This window comes from Rana temporaria, chromosome 6, assembly GCF_905171775.1.
Source record: "Rana temporaria chromosome 6, aRanTem1.1, whole genome shotgun sequence".
Lineage (NCBI taxonomy): Eukaryota > Metazoa > Chordata > Amphibia > Anura > Ranidae > Rana > Rana temporaria.
The window spans coordinates 12,902,357-12,925,832 of record NC_053494.1 but is presented as its reverse complement, the minus strand read 5'-3'; the positions used below and the strand labels follow the sequence as shown (position 1 = coordinate 12,925,832).

At 46.0% G+C, this 23,476-nt stretch overlaps 1 non-coding gene and 1 gene segment (V, D, J or C); one reads left to right on the top strand and one right to left on the bottom strand.

Moving 5' to 3' along the window:
- Positions 1 to 135: 135 nt before the first annotated feature.
- On the bottom strand, positions 136 to 23,057 carry LOC120943120. The segment is given in 8 exon segments: positions 136 to 700; positions 5,348 to 5,683; positions 10,510 to 10,824; positions 13,238 to 13,576; positions 15,185 to 15,481; positions 17,329 to 17,385; positions 20,898 to 21,269; positions 22,814 to 23,057. Coding segments are annotated over 7 exon segments (1,641 nt in total).
- On the top strand, positions 9,102 to 9,260 carry LOC120944500. Its single transcript, XR_005750400.1, has one exon. It is a non-coding gene; the product is annotated as a U1 spliceosomal RNA (small nuclear RNA).
- Positions 23,058 to 23,476: the final 419 nt, after the last annotated feature.

The following is a 23,476-nucleotide window of genomic DNA, read 5'->3' as shown; positions in this document are numbered from 1 at the left end:
TGTGATAGCCAATCAGAGGCTATCACAGCCATTAGGTGACCCAGAATCTGGAGCTCTCCAATTTATCCCCAAAGGTGTTCAGTAGGGTTGAGGTCAGGGCTCTGTGCAGGACACTCAAGTTCTTCCACACAAAACTCATCAAACCATGTCTATATAGAGTTGGCTTTGTACACAGGGGCACAGGAACAGAAAGGGGCATTTACCAAACGGTTACCACAAGGTTTAAAGAACAAAATTATCTACAATGTCTTTAGAGGGTATCTGTGGGTATCTGTGTCAATTTATGAGGTCAGGTACTGATGTTGGATGAGAAGATCTGGAATCTAATTAATCCCAGAGGTCTTCAGTAGGGTTGAGGTCAGGGCTCTGTGCAGGCTAGTCAAATTCTTTCACACCAAACTCATCAAACCATGTCTATATGGAGTTAACTTTGTACACAGGGGCACAGGAATACTGGAACAGAAAGGGGGCATTCGCCAAACTATTACCACAAGGTTGGAAGAACAAAATTGTCTGAAATTATTTTGTAAGGGAGTTCATAGTGTACATGAGGAAAAATGTTTATTCTGCATTTATCTTATGCATATATCGTGTCTTCACTTAGGGAAAACCATCTGTACTGAAAGTTTCAAAAGGTGGAGCAGATAATACAATCCATCTATCTTCAAAGAGTCCATCATTTAGAGGCGTTCAGAGCACACTGTAAGGAAATTAAGAGATTTATTATAAATACAATGATTAATTCTCTTAACAGATATACAGTGGAACCTTGGATTACGAACATAATCCGTTCCAGGAGAATGCTTGTAATCCAAAGCACTCGCATATCAAAGCGAGTTTCCCCATTGAAGTCAATGGAATCGAAAATAATTTGTTCCGTGTTGACTTCTGTGGCATGCAATACCGCATGCGGCCAGAGGCGGGGGCGCTGGAGAGCCTTGGAAACGGCCGGGAAAGGCCCGAGGACAGCTCGGCTGACCTTGGCAAACCTCAGAAAGGAGCTTTTTCGAGGTTTGCTGAGGTCAGCCAAACTGACCTCTGGCCTTTCTGGCCGTTCGGCTCTGGTCCCCCCCCCCCCCCCACCTCAGGCCAAATGTGGTACTGCACACCGCTTTGGCCTGAATCCTGCTTGTTTTGCGAAACAACACTCGCAAACCGAGTTAGGATTTTAGGAAATACAGCGCTCGTATTGTGAAACGCTCGTTAACCGCGTTACTCGCAATCCGAGGTTCTACTGTAGCATTATTACAGTCATGGATTAGGCCAGTCCTTAAAAAATTGTTACTGCCACTACTAGTTTACTATATGGTATGGGGGAGATGTACTAAAACTGGAGAGCGCAAAATCTGGTGCAGCTCTGCACAGAAACCAATCAGCTTCTAGGTTTTATTTTCAAAACTTAATTGAACAAGATGAAGTTAGAAGCTGATTGGCTACCATGCACAGCTCAGATTCTGAGTTCTCCAGTTTTAGTAGACCCCCCCTAGATGTCCTAATAATTTAAACTGGTATATCAATTATTTTACTTTAACAATTGCAGATATGTAACAAAGTTATTGCAAACTCCCAGTTGCTTCTCATCTAGATGGAAAAAATTACCGTATTTATCGGCGTATACCGCGCACTTTTTTGCCCTGCAAAATCGTGGGTGCGCAGTATACGCCGATACCCGCTTTCCCGCGCCGAGTTTGAATACTGCGCCGACATATACCGAGCGCAGTACACTCGGGTATAGTCGGGCAGTCTCGGCTCCTTCCGCGCTCACGTCCTGGACGTACAGGATGTCAGCGCGAGAGTAGCCGAGCATTGCCGACAATACACGAGTGTACTGCGCTCTGTATATGTCGGCGCAGTATTCAAACTTGGCGCGGGAAACGAGCGGGGAGGACGCGAGGACCCCGCAGTAGGACGCCGGACCCGACGAAGAGGACCCCCGAAGCCGCAGATGGATGCCGGACCCGACGAGGCCGCCGATGGACGCCACGCAAGACACCAAAACTGTAAGTACAAAAAAAACTTTTTTTCCACAGGATTCGGGGCAACTTTAGGGGTGCGCGGTATACGCGGGAGCGCGCTATACCGCAATAAATACGGTATATATATATATATTTTTCAGCATGATAGCCAAATGGTATGTTCTGGAGGAAGGACAAGGTCAGTGTATAGCGTGTCAGTGACTGTAACAAACTTATTCATATGTTTATTTCCTTCACTGACAGCCAAGGAAGTCCATAAGTCATTCATTGAGGCCTTGGTTAAGAAACTTTGTACTGGTAAAAAAAAAGTCACACTGTAGTTGCATGTGATTTACTGTGTAATACAATAAAATTCTATTTAACCACTTATAGACCTTAAGGATTTTCCCCCTTAATGACCGGGCCATTTTTTGCGATACGGCACTGCGTCGCTTTAACTGACAATTGCGCGGTTGTGCAACGCTGTATCCAAACAAAATTGACATCCTTTTTTCCTAACAATTAGAGCTTTCTTTTGGTGGTATTTGATAATCTCTGCGGTTTTTATTTTTATAAACAAAAAAAAGCACACATTTTGAAAAAAAAAAAAACTATAATTTTTACTTTTTGCTGTAATAAATATCCAAAATAAATAAATACAAATTATTCATCAGTTTAGGCCAATACGTATTCTTCTACATATTTTTGGTAAAAAAAAAACACAATAAGCATATACTATATTGATTGGTTTGCGCAAAAGGTATAGCGTCTACAAAATAGGGGATAGATTTATGGCATTTTCATTATTTATCTATTTTTTACTAATAATGGCAGCAATCTGCGATTTTTAGCGGGACTGCGACATTGTGGCAGACAGATCGGACACGTTTGACACTTTTTTGGGACCAGTGACTTTTATACAGCAATCAGAGCTAAAAATAGCCCCCGATTACTGTATAAATGTCACTGACAAGGGAAGGGTTAACACTAGGAGGCGATCAAGGGGTTAAAGTGGTGTTTCGGACAAAAAATAAAGAGATTGAAAAACCAGCGGCTACACATACTGCAGCTGCTGGCTTTTAATAAATAGACACTTACCTGTCCTGGAGTCCAGCGATGTCGGCACCCGCAGCTGATGTTTCCATCGGCTGTCAGGTGCTGCCACCGCCATTGCATATAAGTGTACCCGGCAGTGTAGCCTTTTGGCTTCACACCGGGAACCCTATTGCGCATGCGTGAGGCCTGCTCCTCTCTTCTACTGGCCCAGCGGCCAGGGGAGAAGGAGGGAACCCACGCACTGACGTCATGGACGGCCGCGGCACGGACTCCCGGAAGTGGGAAAGGATACCTGTCTTTGACAGGTATCCTGTCCTCCCTCCCTCCTGAAAGGTGCCAATTGTGGCACCGGAGGGGGGGAGGAATCCGATGAGCGGAAGTTTCACTTTTGGGTGGAACTCCGCTTTAAGTGTTCCCTAGGGAGGTGTTTCTAACTGTGGGGGGAGGCGACTGACTGGCGGAGGAGGGAGATTGCTGCTCCTGATCACTAGGAACAGCAGATCTCTCTCTACTCCCCTGTCAGAATGGGGATATCTGTTTGTTTACATACACAGGTCCCTATTTTGGCTCTCTATGGAATGATCGCAAGTGGCCAGTGGACATAGCGGCCGTGCGCCATGTGCATCGGCTCAGTCGCACGCGCCCCCTATTGCTCTTAAAGCGGCCAACGTACACCTACAGCGATTCACGCAGCCGTGCCAACCTGCCGCAGTGTAATGACAGTGGCTGGTCGGCAAGCGGTTAAAGATGAACTCCAGGCACAAAAACAGCATCTAGACACCCATAATTTGCTCGATCCTTTTCAATCGGGTTTCCGTCCAGGGCACGGGACGGAAACAGCATTGCTCAAAATATGGGATGATGCTCTCGAGGCCGCAGACGAAGGAGAACCTTGTCTTCTAGTACTGCTGGACCTTAGCGCAGCTTTTGACACAGTAAACCACAAACTATTGCTGACTCGGCTAGCTGAAGTAGCCAGAGTCGCAGAATGTGACTTATCCTGGTTCTCCTCCTTTTTGGAAAACCGATCACAAGTGGTGAGACTGGGACCGTTCACCTCTGAAAAACGCACGGTGTCATGAGGAATCCCTCAAGGATCCCCTCTGTCGCCGGTGCTGTTTAATATCTATCTCCGCCCCCTTTTTTAAATCATCAGCAGCCAAAAGCTGCTCTACCACTCTTATGCGGATGACACACAATTGTACTTTCGCATCTGCAACAAAAAGGATCACCATCTCGATCTAGAGAAATGTCTCTCTTTGATAGAGAACTGGATGACAAAGAGTTATTTTAAACTCAACGGTTCGAAAACAGAACTTCTCCTGTTTCACGCCAATCGGAAGAATCAACTGGCAACACCCTGGATACCTCTGCCCATTCTGGGCAAAATCATCTCCCCTAGCACCAAAGTCAAAAGTCTCGGAGTCATCTTCGATACCTACATGACAATGGATGCACAAATAGGGTCAGTAGTCAGCGGATCCCACCATCTGCTGCGCCTACTACGCAGACTGATTCCATTTATTCCTAAAGAAGACATAGCAGTTGTGGTGGGAACAATTGTTAACTCCAGACTGGACTATGCAAATGCCCTTTACCTCGGACTCCCAAAGTACCAAATCACTTGCCTGCAGGTCGTTCAGAATACGGCCGCGTGACTCGTGACTGGGAAAAAACCTTGGGAATCTATCTCACCCTCACTGAGAACCCTTCACTGGCTGCCAGTGAAAGACAGAATCACCTTCAAAGCACTCTGTCTGACGCATAAATGTATTTTGGGAAATGCCCCCAAATATCAATGCGAAAAACTAAAGGCTTACAACCCCAATCGCGTTCTGCGATCCTCCAACCAAAATCTACTCCAAATCCCCAAAACCAGATACAAGTCCAAAGGAGAAAGAAGATTTGCTGTCCAAGGCCCTCGACTTTGGAACACTTTACCAACCTCCATGCGGTTGGAGGAGAACCACTTGGCCTTTAGGAGAAAGATCAAAACCCATCTCTTTTGAGGTCAAAGGAGAAATGGTGAAACAAGCGCCCAGAGGCGATTCAGTTCGCATGTGCAGCGCTATATACGCTTTTCACTCACTCACTCACTCAAAAATGTTAATTTAAATATATTCCTTAATAACCAAAAAGTTTGTCACTCCATTTTGTGCGCACCAAATGAAGCGCACACCAAATATTACTTTGTAAAAGTATTCAAAAATTAAAAGGCAAAATTCTGAGTTTGACTTTTAATCTCCGAATTTTGTTTAGTAAATGTGTTTTGTGTAAATGATAAACTACAAGTCTATGAAGTAGTTATGCACATTGGTAAAAAAAAAAAAGCTTACATATTTCCAGAGGTCCTGTACTTATTTCTATTGGGTGCTCGAGGCTGGGGTGCTCCACTCTACAGATGAACTCTGCCCCCTGGTCTTCACTTATAGTCGGGGTAAAATATAAAATTGCCGTGCAGCCACATGTGGTCTTTACATCCTTGTGTGGTAGAATCTCTACAGTCATATCACTAGAGATTGGAGCCGCAGACAACGCGCCTCTTTCTCTCCTAAACCAAGCCGCGGTTATAACATCAGGGAAATAGCCGGTGATGTGACAGCGCAGCATGGACTTTTGCTTGTCTTCCATTGTTAGGACATTTATTTTTAAAACAGGATGCCAGGGAAAATCTACAAGGAAATAAAAAAGTGCGCACTGATTATGCATTTGACTTGTTTTATTTTATTATTATTTTTTATATTTTTTTATTACATTTTTTGTACAAATACAAAACCTTACATACTTTTCCAAAGACACTTGTACATTCCATTCATAAAAACACAAAAGACACAAGAATGAAACCATCCTTAAAGTGGATGCAAAGCCCAAAAAAAAAATGTTTCTTTTTGATGTCACAATGTAGAGCAGGGGTGCCCAACCTTTTGAGGAGCGAGGGCCACTTTATCGACTTGGTAACCGGTCGAGGGCCACAATGAGCATCAGTGGTGTATGGTTTGTTAGCGCCCGGGGCAAGGAAAGTAATTTGCCCCCCCTAACCTGTGGACTTTTAGCACTCCACTACACTACAGTGCCCACTTCACTGCACTGACAATTGCACTGACCACTACACTACACTGCCCACTTCACTGCACTGACAATTACACTGACCACTACACTACACTGCCCACTTCACTGCACTGACAATTGCACTGACCACTACACTACACTGCCCACTTCACTGCACTGACAATTACACTGACCACTACACTGCATTGTTCACTACACTGCACTGACAATTGCACTGACCACTACAGTACACTGCCCACTTTACTGCACTGACCACTACACTGCACTGCACACTACACTGCACTGTCCACCTCACTGCACTGTCCACCTCACTGCACTGACTTCTACACTTATACTGACACCAGACATTTTTTATTTTATTAATTTAACTTTGGCTGCTCCCTCTCTCCCCAGAACGTATCCACCCCCTCACCTGCAACTTGTATCTTCTATCAGTCCGGAGGTGAGGGGGAACCTGGAGGAGGTGAAGGCAGCGGTGTTCACAAAGGTGGAGGCGGGACTCCAGGAGCAAGCAAGATCATGGATAGGCCAGCCAGGCCGTGATCACGGATAGGACAGCACCACCGCGATCACTGATAGGCCAGCACCACCGTGATCACTGATAGGCCAGCCCCGCCACGATCAGGGATAGGCCAGCCCCGCCGCAAATGACCCCATTCACTAATGCTCGCAGATGGCGGGTCGGGAGTCCGCAATCTGAGCTTGCGGACCCGCCATCTCAGAGCAAGACATGGCGGGCCACTTGGGAGGGCGCCGCGGGCCAGCGGTTGGGCACCCATGATGTAGAGAATATGATTTCCTATAATCTGTGCCCAGTCTTGCCACACAGAGTTTATCCAGCTCTGAGCAATCCTCTTTTATTGTTCAGTGAAAATTAAAAGACTTCCAGATACAAATCGGTCTAAATAAAAAGTCCTTTCCGTCCCCTTGCTTCGAGTGACAGGTTATTTACATATCTCGTGCACTAGCTTGTACACATGCACATTCCTGGATGTTTATCATAATATGAGGTGATCCACAGTTCATTGTGAGAGGTAATGTATGGTGCAGTGAACGGAAAGGACTTTTTATTTAGACAGGTTTTTTATCTGGAAGTCTGTTAATTTTCACTGAACAATAAAAGAGGATTGTCCGGAGCTGGATTAACTATGTGTGGCAAGACTGGGAACAGATGATAGGAAATCTTATTCTCTACATTGTTACATCAAAAAAATATTTTTTTTTTTGGGTTTACATCCACTTTAACTAATACTCCTTTTTAGTGTCCCCAGATGAAAAAAGTAGGAAAAACCATAGAGCAAAAACAACAATACCAAAAACCCAACGGAGTGGGCGAGAGTCAGAGCACCCCTGCCATCTCGCCAGTGGCGTAGCGTGGGTTGTCAGCGCCTGGGGCGAGGCAAGTAATTTGCGCCCCCTGACCCATGGACTTGCCTATTTTCAGCTAGCTCCAGTCTGGTCACATGATCCACTGTGTGCGGTGGCTGTAGGGAAGAAGAGAACGTGCGTGATAATGACTGGTAAAGCCTGGAGTGGTGCCATCATGCATATGTTCCTATGTCCCATCTGTTGTTGGTGCGCTCCCTCTTCTCCCCACTCGTGACAGCGCCCCTCTAACTTTTGCGCCAGGGCCGGTGGTCCCCCTTGTACCCCCCCACGCTACGCCACTGCATCTCGCCACCGCATCAGCATTATGATTGCCCTCAAAAGGGGCTGGTTGTATCTGTAAGGTTAGATGTCCAGCGCATTCCCTTACATTAGATGTCAAGAGCCACCCCACCATCAGAAGTTGAGTCCTCCACTCTCCCTTACATCACAGTGCACCCCCTTTTCTTCTGGGAAGAAGCTGGATGCATTGCTTGAAAGCAGAAAGTAAGGGTCTGGAGGAGGATCAGAGGAGGGCTGGAGCTCTCCTGCAGCTGTAGGAGAAGTGTGAGGGCCACATGAATTGGCCTGGAGGGCAAATAATAAAATAATGTAGCATAAACAAAAGCTGTACACGCCATATTGTAATGTAATGCTTCGGTCCTCAGTCACGGTTATTTTTTCTATTTTTTTTTTTTCAATATGGCAACCTGTTGGTGTACAGAATGCCCCCAGAAATTTAATTTCCTGCTTGTGTGATTGGCTTGCCTATTTTCCCAGAAGTCCAGAAGTCTGCACAAGTCAGATTTTAGGCATCTCCCCCAACAAGATTTTCAGTTTTGATTCGATACTGCCCAAGGGTTAAATGGGTTGTAAAGGCAGAAGGGTTTTTTATCTTAATGGATTCTATCCATTAAGATTAAAAAAAACTGAGCCCGATCTCTCTCCAGTGATGTCCACAAGTGTCTTAGCATTCCGGGACTCTCTCCCTGATTGGCTGAAACACAGAAGCAGCACCATTGGCTCCTGCAGTTGTCAATCAAAGTCATTTAGCCAATCAGGGGAGAGGGGGACAGGGCAGGGTCAGGGCTCCATGTCTGAATGAACACACGGAACTTTGACTCGGCTTCAGTGCCCCATAGAAAGCTGCTTGCTGTGGGGGCACTTCGACAGGAGGGAGGGGCCAGGAGCACTGAAGCGGCACCCAAGAAGAGGAGGATCTGGGATGCTCTGTGCAAAACCAACAAGCCGCTTGGACAGCCTCTCCCCACCCCTCCACGGCTCAGCGCTCCAATGAGCGTGGAGAAGCAGAGAGGAAAGAGGCTGACTGACAGTCAGCCTCTTTCCTCTCGGGGATCTGTGAAAACCGAGCCAGCAGCAATGTTCGGTGGCTCGGTTCTCAGTGCACAGACAGCGGGGGACAGCTGGAGCATCGGTCTGATGCTCTATCCACCAAGGTAAGTATAAATATGGGAACAACTCAAAACCCATACTTCTCCTTTAACTAATCCTTTGAATACTTCTAAAGGGTTGACAACAGTGCAGCTTTTCTCACTAGAGCACTTAGAGTGCACCAGGTGATCATAATGAACCAGCTCCTTCCACTCAAACTCAGTGTGAAAGGATATGGGGAAACAAACAGCTATTTCTTCAGAGCAACTTACCTGGCAGGGGAGACACCATGATCATGAAGGTGGTTCTCCCAGGGCGAGGCACGGCTATTGCACACTCTAGGCCGTGCTGATCGTGGTTGTCTTCCCTGCCGCTTCTCGGCCTTTTGGCTGGGACTGGGTGTGGTATGTGTCCTTATCAGTTGTCAGCGGAGCGCTGAAGCACCTCCTACATGGGGAGGGTGGATGCAATCCAATGACGTCATTGCACCTGGAAGGATGGTTTCAGCAGGGACTACGCTGTGCTGCCCGATAGAATACTGGGGGCCGGCCCATGGTTGAGTCTGAGCCATCTGGAAGGGTGCTCCTGGTGAGGATGGGTGCTGTGCTTGGTCTTGGTCTTTTTGCCGAGTTCTAGTCTGGCCTTCTGGCTGGCTGGTGTAAGTGCTATCTCTGTCAGCGATCCGGTAGGAGGAGCTGGTAATGCCCTGGGATAAGACGGGGCAGCACCATGCAAATCCGCTGGGTTGGCTGGCAGGGGTGGAGGGCTGCACTGGTCGGTCGGGGGGTCGGATATGGAACGAAAAGCCTATGGTGCATGTGCCCCTGGAGTGGCAGTCCAGGGGTATCTGAAGATCACTGTGTGTGAGGGACACATTGATTGAAGGATACCACGGTCACTGCACCAGATACACGCTTTTTTTAGCACCTGCCTCCTGGGCCGGGCCTTTTGGCTAGGATCGGAGGAATTTTTTTATTCCTGGCCGGAGGGCCTGGTCATTGTTTTACCACAATGGCCACTTCTTTCACTCTCCTCTCCACTATCCCTTCCCCCACTTTATTTTATTTAAGCCTGTGTTTGTCACTTTTTTGTCTTTTTTTGTTGTGCACGTTTTGTCACTGTGTGATTAGTAGGGTGCGGGTCCTCGGGCCAGCCCTGAACGTCTTGGGAGTGGGTGGACATGGCCTTCTGGCTTAGTTCGCCTGCTCTCATGGGGTCTCCCTTCGGGGGAGCCCCACCTAGTACTGGGAGAGTTCTGTTTCGGCAGTCCCTCCGAGGAAGTTGGGTCCGTGTCGGCTTCGGTTGCTCGGACCACAGTACCTCAGTCCCCGTCTGGAGCCTAACGCCCCGGGGGATCAGGGTTTGGGTCCCTCTTCACAGGAGGACCACTTGACGTTGCACCCGTTTGCACGTTTTTGTGAACACTCTTTATGTGTGTGCACATTTTTTCCGCACCGGGTGGAGTTTTTTGGGTGTGTTCACACGCCATAGGCTTTTCAAAAAAAATAAAAAATTTCTTCAGAGCAACAAAAGGTAGGACTTTGTAAAAAAGTTTGATAGCATCACTCCAATGTACATTGATCACACAGAGGGGAATGTTCTTTCCCCAAACAAAAGTGGAGTTACACTTAAACTGTGATAGGGATTTTCTCACCTGTAATGATAGGCTTACCTCTTACAGACAAGGTTCTGGTCTCAGGCCCATCCAAAGACGTGTGTTCCCAAGTCACGTACAATTTATACTGAGGATCTGCAAAGCTGCAGCCCCAAACCTGACATTCACTGGTGACAGAAGACGTCAGATCCTCCTCCTCTGTGACGGTTTCTGTGTGTTTGGTTCCCTGCCGGACTCCTTTTCTGGGCTGTGGCTCCTTGCGGTACCATTTTATCTTGATGTCTTTTGGATAAAATTTCTTGAGAGTCAAGCAAAACTGAATGAAAATATTATCCACCAATTTCATCTGTATGGGATCCATCTGAGGTTTTCCTGGATAATGGAACATAGGAAGTAGAATATCAAAACTAATTTTTATACATTTTCTTCACATTCTGTCCATATGATGTGTAGATTTATGCAGCATAGTTAGAGCTCAAGTGAAGTCTCAGTTCTCTTTTTCTGTTAATAGTCATATTCTGAAGTATATTGATTGTTGACCAAAAGAACAATCTCCTGCACTAAAGAGGAATCTACTGGCAAAGAGGGATCATCAGTCTTAAGCAGGGCCATCTTTAATGTTGATTGGACCCTGGGCAAAAAAATTCTTGCCCCCCCCCCCCATGCAATTTTGCTCTCCACCTGCTCTGAGACATACAATAAATATCAGCTAGACTTAAAATCAGTTTACTGTATTACATTACATCATCTCTTTACTACAGAGGGGCATGATATACATATGAATGCCGCCTTTATTTACATATGAATGCCTCCGGACTCAGCTATTTACATATGAACGATCCCATTATTTACATATGAATGACGGCTATTTACATGTATACACAGGGTCTGCAGGTGAGTCATCTGTACACAACAATAGGACAGAGCTGGGCAGCATTAGTAGCAGCACTGAGATATCAGGACACAGCAAAGGACTAAAACTTCAAGGGACAAGGGAATTTAAACTGGGATAGTTGGCAAGTATGAGGCAGCTGCTTTGGGCCCCACAACAATGACAGGGCCCAGGGCAGCTGCCCCTTTTGCACTGCCTTGGTCTTAAGCTATTCCAATATAGGCAAAAACCTTGCTGCCCTCCAAGGACCGGGGGAGCCCAAAAGTTTTCTAGTATGTTGATCATTAAGGCCCCTTTCAGACTGGGGCGGGAGGTGCAGCGCTTCACCGTTGGAATTGCGGCGGTATTCGGCCGATAGCGGTGCGGTTTTAACCCCCACTAGCAGCCAGAAAAGGGTTAATACCGCCGGCAATGCGCCTCTGCAGAGGCGCATTGCCGTCGGTATAGCTGTGGTTTCTCATTGCTTTCAGATGGAAGGAGCGGTAAACACACTGCTCCTCTCACCGCTCCAAAGATGCTACTAACAGGACTTTTGGAGCGGTCTTGCTAGCTAGTTGTCAGAAATTCCGACAACAATTGTCCGATGGAGCGTACAAACAGTCGGATTTTCTGACAAAACTCTGCCATCACACAATTGTTGGAAAATCCAATCGTGTGTATGAGGCTTTAGGTTCCATTCACACCTGAGCGATTTGGATCGCGGGCAGAATCACCATGATTCTGCCTGTAATTCCAGAATAGCTGCAAAACACGGAACGCGCCTGCGAAGCCATTATTTTATCCCTATGAGACCTGTCTTAACTGGTCCGACACAAGTTAGTCCGACTTTGAAAATGCTCCCTGTACTACTTTGCTCCGACTTTGATCCTACTTCAGCCCATTGAATATCATTGAAGTCGGATCAAAGTAGGACTCTAGTCCTTACCCTCCGACTTTTGACATCCGAAGTGTGATTACAACAGAAGTAAAAGGAATTTATCTCACTCTGGGATTATTTTGATTGGTCAGACTATCACTAAGTCAGATCAAAGTAGTATCCTGTTCATAAAAGTCCGATGTAGGATCAATGTAGGACCGATGTCGCAGAGCAAAGTAGGATGAAAGTCGTACTACTGTCATGTAGTATAGTGTGAACCCGGCCTAAGCTTGTTCAATTAAGGCCCCGTACACACGACCGAACATGTCCGCTGAAACTGGTCCGGGGACCAGTTTCAGCGGACATGTTCGGTCGTGTGTACGGCCGACCGGACAATTGTCCGGCGGATCGGACAGGTTTCCAGCGGACAAATGTTTCTTAGCATGTTAAGAAACATGTCCGCTGGAAGCCTGTCCGTCGGACATGTTCGGTCGTCTGTACAGACTCACCGGACATGTCCGCTCGGCCGAAAGCCCTCGCATGCGTCGAAGTGATTTGACGCATTCGTGGAAGCATTGACCTTCAAGGGCCGCGCACGTCGCAGCGTAATCGTCGCGGCGACGGCGCGGCCACGTCACCGCGTATCGTGTCCGCGCAGATTTCTGTTTGATGGTGTGTACAACCATCAGACAGAAATTCGGCAGCGGACTGTCCGATGAAAACGGTCCGGCGGACCGTTTTCATCGGACAGTCCGTCCGTGTTTACAGGGCCTTAGCCTTGCACAGATGTTCCAGATTCCTTCTGTTCCAGTTTTAATGGATCCCCGTCTATGGAACAATCTAATATAGCATTTACAGACCTGTCTCCCGATTGGCCAAAGTGTCTGGTGATCCTATTGTAGGCCTAGCTATTTGGCGGAAGAGAAGACATGGCAGAGGAAGCTCGAAGCTGGCTGCATATTTGTGTGACATCGGCGCCAAGGGGTTAAACTTCAGAAAGGAACTATCTTTTATTACACCTGGTATGTAATACTCACCCATCACACTGAGCTGCCCTGTGCTTTTTTCAATGGCTTTCTGCAAAGAAGGATGCTGCACTCTGCATATGTACTCTGCCCCCTGGTGGACTCTCAATGCAGGTGTGATTGTCAGCCTTGCGGTACAGCTGTATGTATTATCTGTGTTTTTATTTGATAACGTTTTTTGGATGGAAGCGGATTCTTCGCACAACTCCCGGTCCTCCTTGTTCCTTCTCAGCCAGGTCACAGAGATATCATCTGGGTAATACCCCGAGATGTCACACTGCAGGGTGATTGGGGTGTCATGAAATAAGGGGGGTACTTGTACTTCTTCTACAGCTGGACGCCAAGGGAAATCTATCAGAGACAAATCAATAATATAATTATATAAACATATCACACCCACAGAATAAACATAATAAGCCTTAAAATAAACCAATACATAACGTAAGCTAGCACTAGCCATTTATAGCTGGCTTTATGACCAATGGATCTCCTGCAGCGGCACCCCCCATCTAAAACACACAGTAAACATATTTAACCACTTGCTTACTGGGCACTTTCACCCCCTTCCTGCCCAGACCAATTTTCATCTTTCAGCGCTGTCACAATTGCGAGGTCACGTAACACGGTGCCCAAATTACATATTTATACATTTTTGGAGACAGATACAACTTTCTTTTGGTGGTATTAAGTCACCACTGGGTTTTAATTTTTTTGCTAAAAAAACAAAACAAAAAAAACATTTTTCATAATTTGTTAATGTTTTTGAAAACGCCTACATTTCTTTGTGCGCTGATAAGGCTGCACTGATGAGGAGGCACTGATATGGCTGCACTTATAGGTGGCAGGCACTGATAGCTGGCACTGATGGACTCTGATAGGCGGAACTGAAGGGCACTTAGAGGTGGCACTGATAGGTACCGGTAGGCGGCACTGATAGGCAACAATGATAGGCGACACTGATGATGAGGCACCAATGGGCACTAATTGGCAGCACTGATGGGCAAAGATTGGGACCAATGTCCCTGTAACAGAAGCTGGTAACCGGCTTGATATAAGAGATTGTCAGAGACTGTGGACTGGATACAGTAGATGGTCAGAGACTACAGTCATACTACAGGAGATGGTCAGAGACTGTGGACAAGATACAAGAGATGGTCATTGACTCTAGACAAAATACAAAAGATGGTCAGAGACTGCAGACCATATACAAGAGATGGTCAGAGACTACAGACATACTACATGAGATGGTCAGAGACTGTAGACAGGATACAGTAGATGGTCAGAGACTGCAGTCATACTACAGGATATGGTCAGAGACTGCTGACATGATAAAATAGATGGTCAGAGACTGCAGACATTTTACAAGGCATATTAGAAACCAATAGGAGACTATTGTCTATAAGGGCCACAGGGCTGGACAATAATGCCGCATACACACACGGTGGGGATTTCTGACAAGAAAAGTCCGATGTGAGCTTTTGCTCGGAAATTCTGATCCGTGTGTAGGCTCCATCTGACCTTTTCTGTCGGAATGTCCGACAACAAAAATTTGAGAGCTGGTTCTCAATTTTTCCGACAAGAAAAGTTCTTGGAGGAAATTCCGATCGTCTGTATGCAATTTCCGATGCACCAAAAAACACGCATTCTCGGAATCAAGTCGACGTATGCTCGAAATCAAGTCAACGCATGCTCGGAAGCATTGAACTTTTCTCGGCTTGTCGTAGTGTTGTACGTCACCGCGTTCTTGAAGGTCGGAAGTTTGTGTGACCGTGTGTGTGCAACACAAGTTTGAGCCAACATTCTGTCAGGAAAAAAAAACGTTTTTCTTGTCGGAATTTCCGATCGTGTGTACGCGGCATAAGGGTACATTCACAGCATCATGTGAAAAGTCTGCATGTGGCCCCCCAGGATGCAGGTTGGGGACCCGGGATGTATATGACGGTGTGACTCTTCTCTCACCTCTGTCATCTCGGATACACAGCTTTTCATGTCCGGTGCTATTGGTGTATTCATGTTCCCAGGTGACAAGTACTGTGGATCCGGGACTTTTGAGGACAGTCTGTGGAATGAGGACCTCACTGCAGACGGTGAATAGATGATTATTTTCTATGTAGCAATCTTGGGATGATAAAATGTCAGCATCCTTGTTCTCTCCACATGTCCATTTGAGGTGAAGGAATCCGGGATAAAACCCCTCCAGAGTCAGGGAGTATCTCAGCGCCCCGGAATCACACAGGCTTCTTATCACGGGTCCCACTGAAAAGCCATAGAGAAAGTCCAAATATTTTTTAACCACTTGCTTACTGGGCACTTAAACCCCCCTCCTGCCCAGACCATGCAACACTGTACCCAAATTACATTTTTATCATTTTTATTCCCACAAATAGAGCTTTCTTTTGGTGGTATTTGATCACCTCTGCGGTTTTTATCCCTTCTTAAAAAAAGTTTAAAAGACAGATTTAAAAAAAAATATATATATATATATATATATATATATTTTGTTATAAAATTTTGCAAATGGGTAATTTTTCTCCTTCATTGATGTACGCTGATGAGGCTGTACTGATGGGCACCGATAAGGCGGCACTGGTGGGCACTGATAGGCAGCCCTGATGGGCACTGATAGGCGGCACTGATGGGTGGCACTAAAGGGCATCGATAGGTGGCACTGAGAAGGGGCACTAATAGGTGGTACTGATCAGGGATGTATTTAGGTTTTGTGCTGCCCTAGGCCTGACTAAACTCGTGCACCCCCTAATTTAAATATGACCCACCCCTTCCTGTCAAGGCCACACCCCTTGCGGTTTAAGACTCACCCTGACATTTTCAAGTGGGGACACTAGTTCTGATGGCCTGGGGGGGGGGCATTGGATTCCCTTAATTTGCATAGATTTCCTCTCACTTCCTGTTTGGCTATGGAACAGGAAGTGAAGGGAAATCTCTGCAATGGGACAGGGATGGTAAAAAAATTGAAGCGACGCTGCCCCACAGTTGCAGAATGCCAACCGCCCACATTATGGGGGCGCTAAACTAATTTGCCTAACAGTGTAGCGCAAGCCGGCGGGGACACTGTCTGTGCTGCCCCCCTGCAAAGTGCTGCCCTAGGCCTGGGCCTTGTTGGCCTAGGCCAGGATACAGCATTGGTACTGATAGCTGGCAGTGATGGGCACTGATAGGTGGCCCTGGTGGGCACTGATAGGGGGCACTGAAAGGCATTGATAGGTGGCACTGGTGGGCACTGAGAAGTGGCACTGATAGCTGGCAGTGATGGGCACTGATAGGTGGCAGTGATGGGCACTGATGAGTGGCAATAATGGGCACTGATCGGTTACACTGACAGGCAGCATTACTAGGTGGCACTGATTGGCATCACAGGTGGGCATTGATAGGTGGCACTGTGGGCATTGATAGGCGGCACTGTGGGCATTGATAGGTGGCACTGCGGGCATTGATAGGTGGCACTGCGGGCATTGATAGGTGGCACTGCGCGCACTGGCAGGCGGTTTTTATGGGCGCTGATGTGCCTCCCTCCTTCGGGACCGATGTCCCTTGTAAACAAGCCAGCGATCGGCTTTTTTTTCTCCTCACACTGTCAGCGTAAGAAGAAAAAAAAGATTACCGATCCTTTGTTTACATCACGTGATCAGCTGTCATTGGCTGACAGCTGATCACGTGGTAAGTAGCTGCTCCCGGGGCCTTACACGGATCTGTGATCCACCGCGTCTCAGTGACTCGTGATCACAGCCCCACGCTGTAGCCCTCATTTGACTATAGCGCGGTCTTCTAGTGGTTATTGATGTATGAAAACCAGAGCAAAGAAACATGCTCTGATTAAAGAAATAATTAAACTAAACATGAATGGGCTGCCAATGATCCCTGACATGATAATATTCATACATAACTCTTTTTTTGTAATGTAATGCACTATTGTACAATGTGGAAAGCTACAACACAGGAGCACTCATTGGAAAATGAAGGGCACCGCAACGCAGTAACACACGTTATAGAGAACCGGTTCCAATCATTCGCCGATCTATCCAAAGCTATAAAAAAAACTTCCATTCTTCTTTCTTGCACCCTTTTAGCACACACCTCTTGCTCACCTGTAGGGGCTGCAGCTTTCTCTTCCTCTATTTCACCTAGCCTTACGAATCGATCTACTGGAAATAAAATATTTTAAAAAATTAGATAAGCCATCAAAGCAACCAACAAATGTTTTGTTTTACAGGATCTAACATTTCTGACCCCTCCTTCTGAACATGCCAGTTCCCTCCCTAGCTGCCATATTGATCCTCGGGTGTTGATCTTAAAACTTCACCCTACCTATACCGTGGAAGCTACCGCGCATGCGTCAAAGTCATTTCGAGCATGCGCGGGTTTCCACGGCGACAGGTAAGTATACACACTCTCGGGTAAGAATCTCGACGAGAAAATAGAGAGCAGGTTTTCTTTTTTTCTCGTCGAGATTCTGGGCATTTTTCCTGACGAGAAAAACCTGAAAGCCTCGTACACACAAACGGTTTTCTCGGCAAGAAGCAGTTTTCTTGCTGGTTTTTGCCGAGACAACCGGTCGTGTGTGAGAGGCCTCACAGGTTTTCTAACATGTTTTCTTTCAAATAGGGGGCCAGATTCTTGTAGATCACTGCATCTCTGCGGCGGCGTAATGTATCTCATTTACGTTACGCCACCACAAGTTTTACGGGCAAGTGCTTGACAAAGCACTTGCCTGTAAAGTTGCGGCGGCGTAGCGTAAATCCCCCGGCGCAAGCCCGCCTACTTCAAATGATCCGGGTAGGGGGCGTGGATCATTTAAATTAGGCGCGTTGCGCCGTCCCTAAAATTTCCCGACGTGCATTGCGCTAAATGACGTTGCAAGGACGTCATTGGTTTCGACGTGAACGGAAATGGCGTCCAGCCCTATTCATGGACGACTTACGCAAACAACGTAATTTTAAAAATTTCGACGCGGGAACGACGGCCATACTTAACATTGACTGCACCTCATATACCCAGGGGCAACTTTACGCGTCGCAAATCTAACGTAAACGTCGTAACTTCACTGCGTCGACAGCACGTACGTTCTGGAATTCGCGTATTTTGCTAATTTGCATACTCGACAGGGAAAAGGACGTCGGCGACACCTAGCGGCAAAAAAAAAATAGCATTTAAGATCCGACAGCGTAAGAGCCTTACGCCTGTCGGATCTAATGTTTATCTATGCGTAACTGATTTTATGAATCAGGCGCATAGATACGACGGGCGGACTCATAGAGACGAGAGAATCTGGCCCAGGGTTAAAAAGTAGGAGTGGCGCTATTCTATTAAACCCCCGATAAGAGTATAAAGTGCAATAGTGTATAAAATAATATTAATAATAAATGCATAAAACCATAAAAATTACACGGATAATTAGAAAAAATCCTGTGCAAAGTGCATAGGTGCCTGTGCAAAAAAAGCCTTATAAACTTATGTGCAAAAACAAAAAGAAAATATGCACCTCATGTGAAATGCTGTTCAAACATCCAATATGCATTAGTATGTAAACATAATATTATGAACATATAAATAACTTGTGCTGAATATAGTCTCTTTCATAGGTGCTGATTAGTCCATGTGTACTTTGTCCCAGGTGTAAAACCGTTGTTATTGTTCCAGTGAGTGATCACAGCAATCCGTGCTCTATTGAAGCCCTCACTCACCAGATTTTCACCCCTCTTGGGGTATGAAGCATTCACAGTTTTGGCCACTGTGTAGCCCTCTGGCGTTCTCTCGTCCCCCCTGCACTGCTGGTGATGTTACACTGTTGGCTCATGTACAGGAGAAAAGAACCCCGGATCGTGTTTTATCGTTTTAAACCACTTTATTAGATAAGCTTAACAATGGGTACTCACAAATTGAGCAATAAAAATAGGCATCTATTGCTGACACTGAGGTCCTGCCGACTGGAAGTGATGTGAAGTTCTGTTACCGCTCGACCGGTTTCGTCTTGCCTGACGTCACCCTCACTTCCTATTTATAGCAAAGTAAGCGACCCTTCACCTTACGGCGGCCATTTTTTGTATGATATTGAAGACCGTAGACCGTAGGTATCAGCATACATTCTACGGCGGCCATTTTGGGTATGATTTTGAAGACCGAAGTCCAAATTACTGATATCTTTGTCCGGCGGCCATTTTTGATGGGGTTTTGAAGACAAAGGGGCAGATCCACAAAAGAATTACGCCGGCGTATCTATTGATACGCCGGCGTAATTTAAAATTTCCCGCGTCGTATCTTTGTTTTGTATCCACAAAACAAGATACAACGGCATCTCGGCTAGATCCGACAGGCGTACGTCTTAGTACGCCGTCGGATCTAAGCTGCAATTTTTCGGCGGCCGCTAGGTGGCGTTTCCGTCAAAATCCGCAATGAGTATGCAAATTAGCTAGTTACGGCGATCCAAGAACGTACGACCGGCCGGCGCATTTTTTTTACGTCGTTTGCGTTCGGCTTTTTCCGGCGTATAGCTAAAGCTGCTGTTATGAGGCGTACTCAATGTTAAGTATGGCCGTCGTTCCCGCGTAAAATTTTGATTTTTTTACGTTGTTTGCGTAAGTCGTTCGCGAATAGGGATTTGCGTAGAATGACGTCACCGTCGTGAGCATTGGCTTGTTCCGGGTTAATTTCGAGCATGCGCACTGGGATACCCCCACGGACGGCGCATGCACAGTAAAAAAAAAAGTTGTTTACGGTGGGTCATGACGTATTAACATAAAACACGCCACCATTACATCCATTTGCCAGTATCATTTACACAGTAATCAGTGCATTTTTATAGCACTGATCGCTGTAAAAGGGGTCCCAAAATAATGTCAAAAGTGTCCGCCATAACGTCGCAGTCACGATAAAAATCGCAGACCGTCGCCATTACTATTAAAAACAAATTAATAAAATGCCATAAAACGATCTCCTATTTTGGATCGCTATAACTTTTGCGCAAACCAATCAATATACACTTATTGCGTTTTTTTTTACCAAAAATATGTAGAAGAATACGGATCGGCCTAAACTGAGGGAAAAAAACGTTTTTTTATATCTTTTTTATGGAAATTTATTATAGCAAAAAGTCAAAAATATTGCTTTTTTTTTCAAAATTGTCGCTATTTTTTTGTTTATAGCACAAACAATTTAAACCGCAGAGGTGATCAAATACCACCAAAAGAAAGCTCTATTTGTGGGAAAAAAGGACGTCAATTTTGTTTGGGAGCCACGTCGCACGACCGCGCAATTGTCAGTTAAAGCGACGCAGTGCCGATTCGCAAAAAGTGCTCTGGTCAGGAAGGGGGTAAATTCTTCCGGGGCTGAAGTGGTTAAAGTCCCATTTATACTATGTTTGGATTTGCTTTGATATTTTTGGGATGATGCCCAAGGAAATAATATTTAGGCCTCATGCACACCGGACGTTTTTACAGCTGCCGTTTTTTTATAATCCACTCTTATCTTTGGGTGACTGCTTATCAAATTTTTATTATCTATCACTTTTTCTTTTAGTGATAACAGTCACCAGGACAAACAAACATAAAAGGTGAATCTCCCCAATTGAGAATACAGACAACAATTAAAACTTGATAAGGATTTCAACACTATGCAAATAAAATAAAAAAGACTTAGCTTTAAATGTCTTATTTCTCACCTTTTTTCAAGTCTTGGCGAAGTTCTTCTGCCACCAGTTTCTCATTGATGGCATCAAGAACTCCCAATGTCACCTCAACCCCATAGACATCCTTGTAGTAGGTTCTGATAAGATCAGCCACATCGCTCTGGTCCTTGTCCTCTAGCTGGCTCCTTGGGATCTTTCTATACATCTGTTTGATATCAGTGTCATGTAACTTGGCCTGGAACTTTTTGAATCCATCCTTCTTCAAGTTCTCCAGAGCTGTCACCAAGACGTCCCTCACTGTCACCCTCATCTTCTTACAGGATGAATGTCACACAGTTCCATTGCCACGAGTCTTCATTGGTCACTTTTTCTTCCTCTATCATGGATGCCACATCATGCCTGAGACTAAATAACGAAAAAATAGGCAGACCATTATTAACCACTTAAGACCCGGACCTTTATGCGGGTAAAGGACCTGGCCAGTTTTTGCGATTCGGTCGCTTTAACTGACAATTGTGCGGCCGTGCGATGTGGCTCCCAAACAAAATTGGCGTCCTTTTTTTCCCCCCCACAAATAGAGCTTTCTTTTGGTAGTATTTGACCACCTCTGCGGTTTTTATTTTCTGCGCTATAAACAAAAATAGAGCGACAATTTTGTATTATTTTGTACAACCACTTTAAACCCGCATCATAAAAGAAAACTATCAATAAATGGTCTATTACAAGCTGTTCATACTCACTCAGGGCCATATTCTCCTAGATTTCCCGCGGGCGGCGCGTAAACCATTTACACTCCGCCGCCCCAACCTACAGGAGCAAGTGCTGTATTCCCCAAACACTTGCTCCGTAGTTTGGGGCGGCGGAGTGTAAATGGCCCGGCGTAGCCACGCGTATCTCCAAGGGGGCGGCTTCTATTTAAATTAAGCGCGCCCCCGATTCTAACGAACTGCGCATGTGCCGGGCTTAATATAGCCCAGTGCGCATGCTCCAGTTCTCGGCGTAAAAAGTCAATGACGCCGACGTGTGCGTCATTGACGTAAAGTCGTATTCAAGAACGACTTAGGGAAACGACGTAGCCGACGGAAAAACACGACGCCGACCCGACGCCATACTTAACATGGCCTATGTGGGACTTGCGTAAACTTACCCCTCATATAGCAGGGGTAAGTTTACGCTTACGCAAACGACGTTAGCGACGGTTACGCGACGCAAATGTCGGGAATCGGCGTATCAGGCTCATTTGCATAAACAAATGAGACCTGAACGTAAACGCCATCTAGCGGCGGGCGGAGTAATTACATTTAAGATCCGACAGTGTAAGTGACTTACACATGGCGGATCTTAAGTGTATCTATGCGAAAATGATTCTAAGAATCAGTCGCATAGATACGCGGGCCAAAAAAGAGAGATACGACGGAGTATCCTGAGATACTCCATCGTAACTTCTATGAGAATATGGCCCTCAGTCACTACATAAAATGTTTTCTGTAGTCTGCAAAAAAAACAGTTTGGTTTCAATGTAAAGTTAATGACACCCCCAGATCAGTTTGCAGATTGCATTGCGAACTGTGCAGGAATCGGATGTCATAGGTGTGAACACCCATGCGATCCGATTCCAGTGCAGACCAAAGAAAAGGATCCTGCACCATTTTGGATGTGAATGCAGTGCGATTTCAGCCAAAGGCCAAATTTGCATTGCACAGACGTCGCATGTGATCGGCACAGCATCATGCGGTGCGAATCACATGCAACATCTGTGATCGCACGAGTGCGAACCCAGCCTCAGTGCAGCCGCCCTTTCTTCCGGTCCGCTGTCCCAGCAGAGCAGCATGACCTACACATATCAGTTGTAAGCTGCGTTCTCCTATTCTCCAGACTTGCGTAACTATCAGTTCATTAGGTTATAAAACATTATTATTAATAATTAAAATTCTTTATTCCATACCGACCTTCATATCTTCCACTCTTTAGGCCCTGCTAGTAAAGACCCATGCAGACATTCTTCGCACAGCACAGAGCTGAGGGTTTGTTGCCTTTGCTTGTATTATCTTCTGGTCTGCTGCCAGATCCTGTCCCCGTAGACTGGCCCCTTCCACTAGTTATACAAATATTTCCTACCCACAAGGGAGGAGGTGATAGCAAATACGCGCGCTGCAAACACACTGACATTTAACTATTACCATTCATTACACTCGGGGAATTCTGCCTGGTACAGATCTGCAGTAAACAACCTTCCCGCTATTGGCACACTGGTTCTGCTATGATCAGTTCTAATTAACCACTTCCATACCGGGCCTATTCTGGCACTTCTCTCCTCCATGTAAAAAACATCATTTTGTTGCTAATAAATTACTCAGAACCCCCAAACATTATATATGTTTTTTTTTTTTAGAGAGACCCTAGGGCAGTGATGGAGAACCTTGGCACCCCAGATGTTTTGGAACGACATTTCCCATGATGCTCCTGCACTCTGCAGCATTGTTAAAGTGATACTATGGCTGCTCAGTGCCACCCACCTTTTATAGTGAAGGTTCCAGCTTCTCCGAAAACCCTCCTATAGATCACCCTAAGCCTGCTGGCTATAGTTCAAGGGCAATGTGGAACAATGGTTT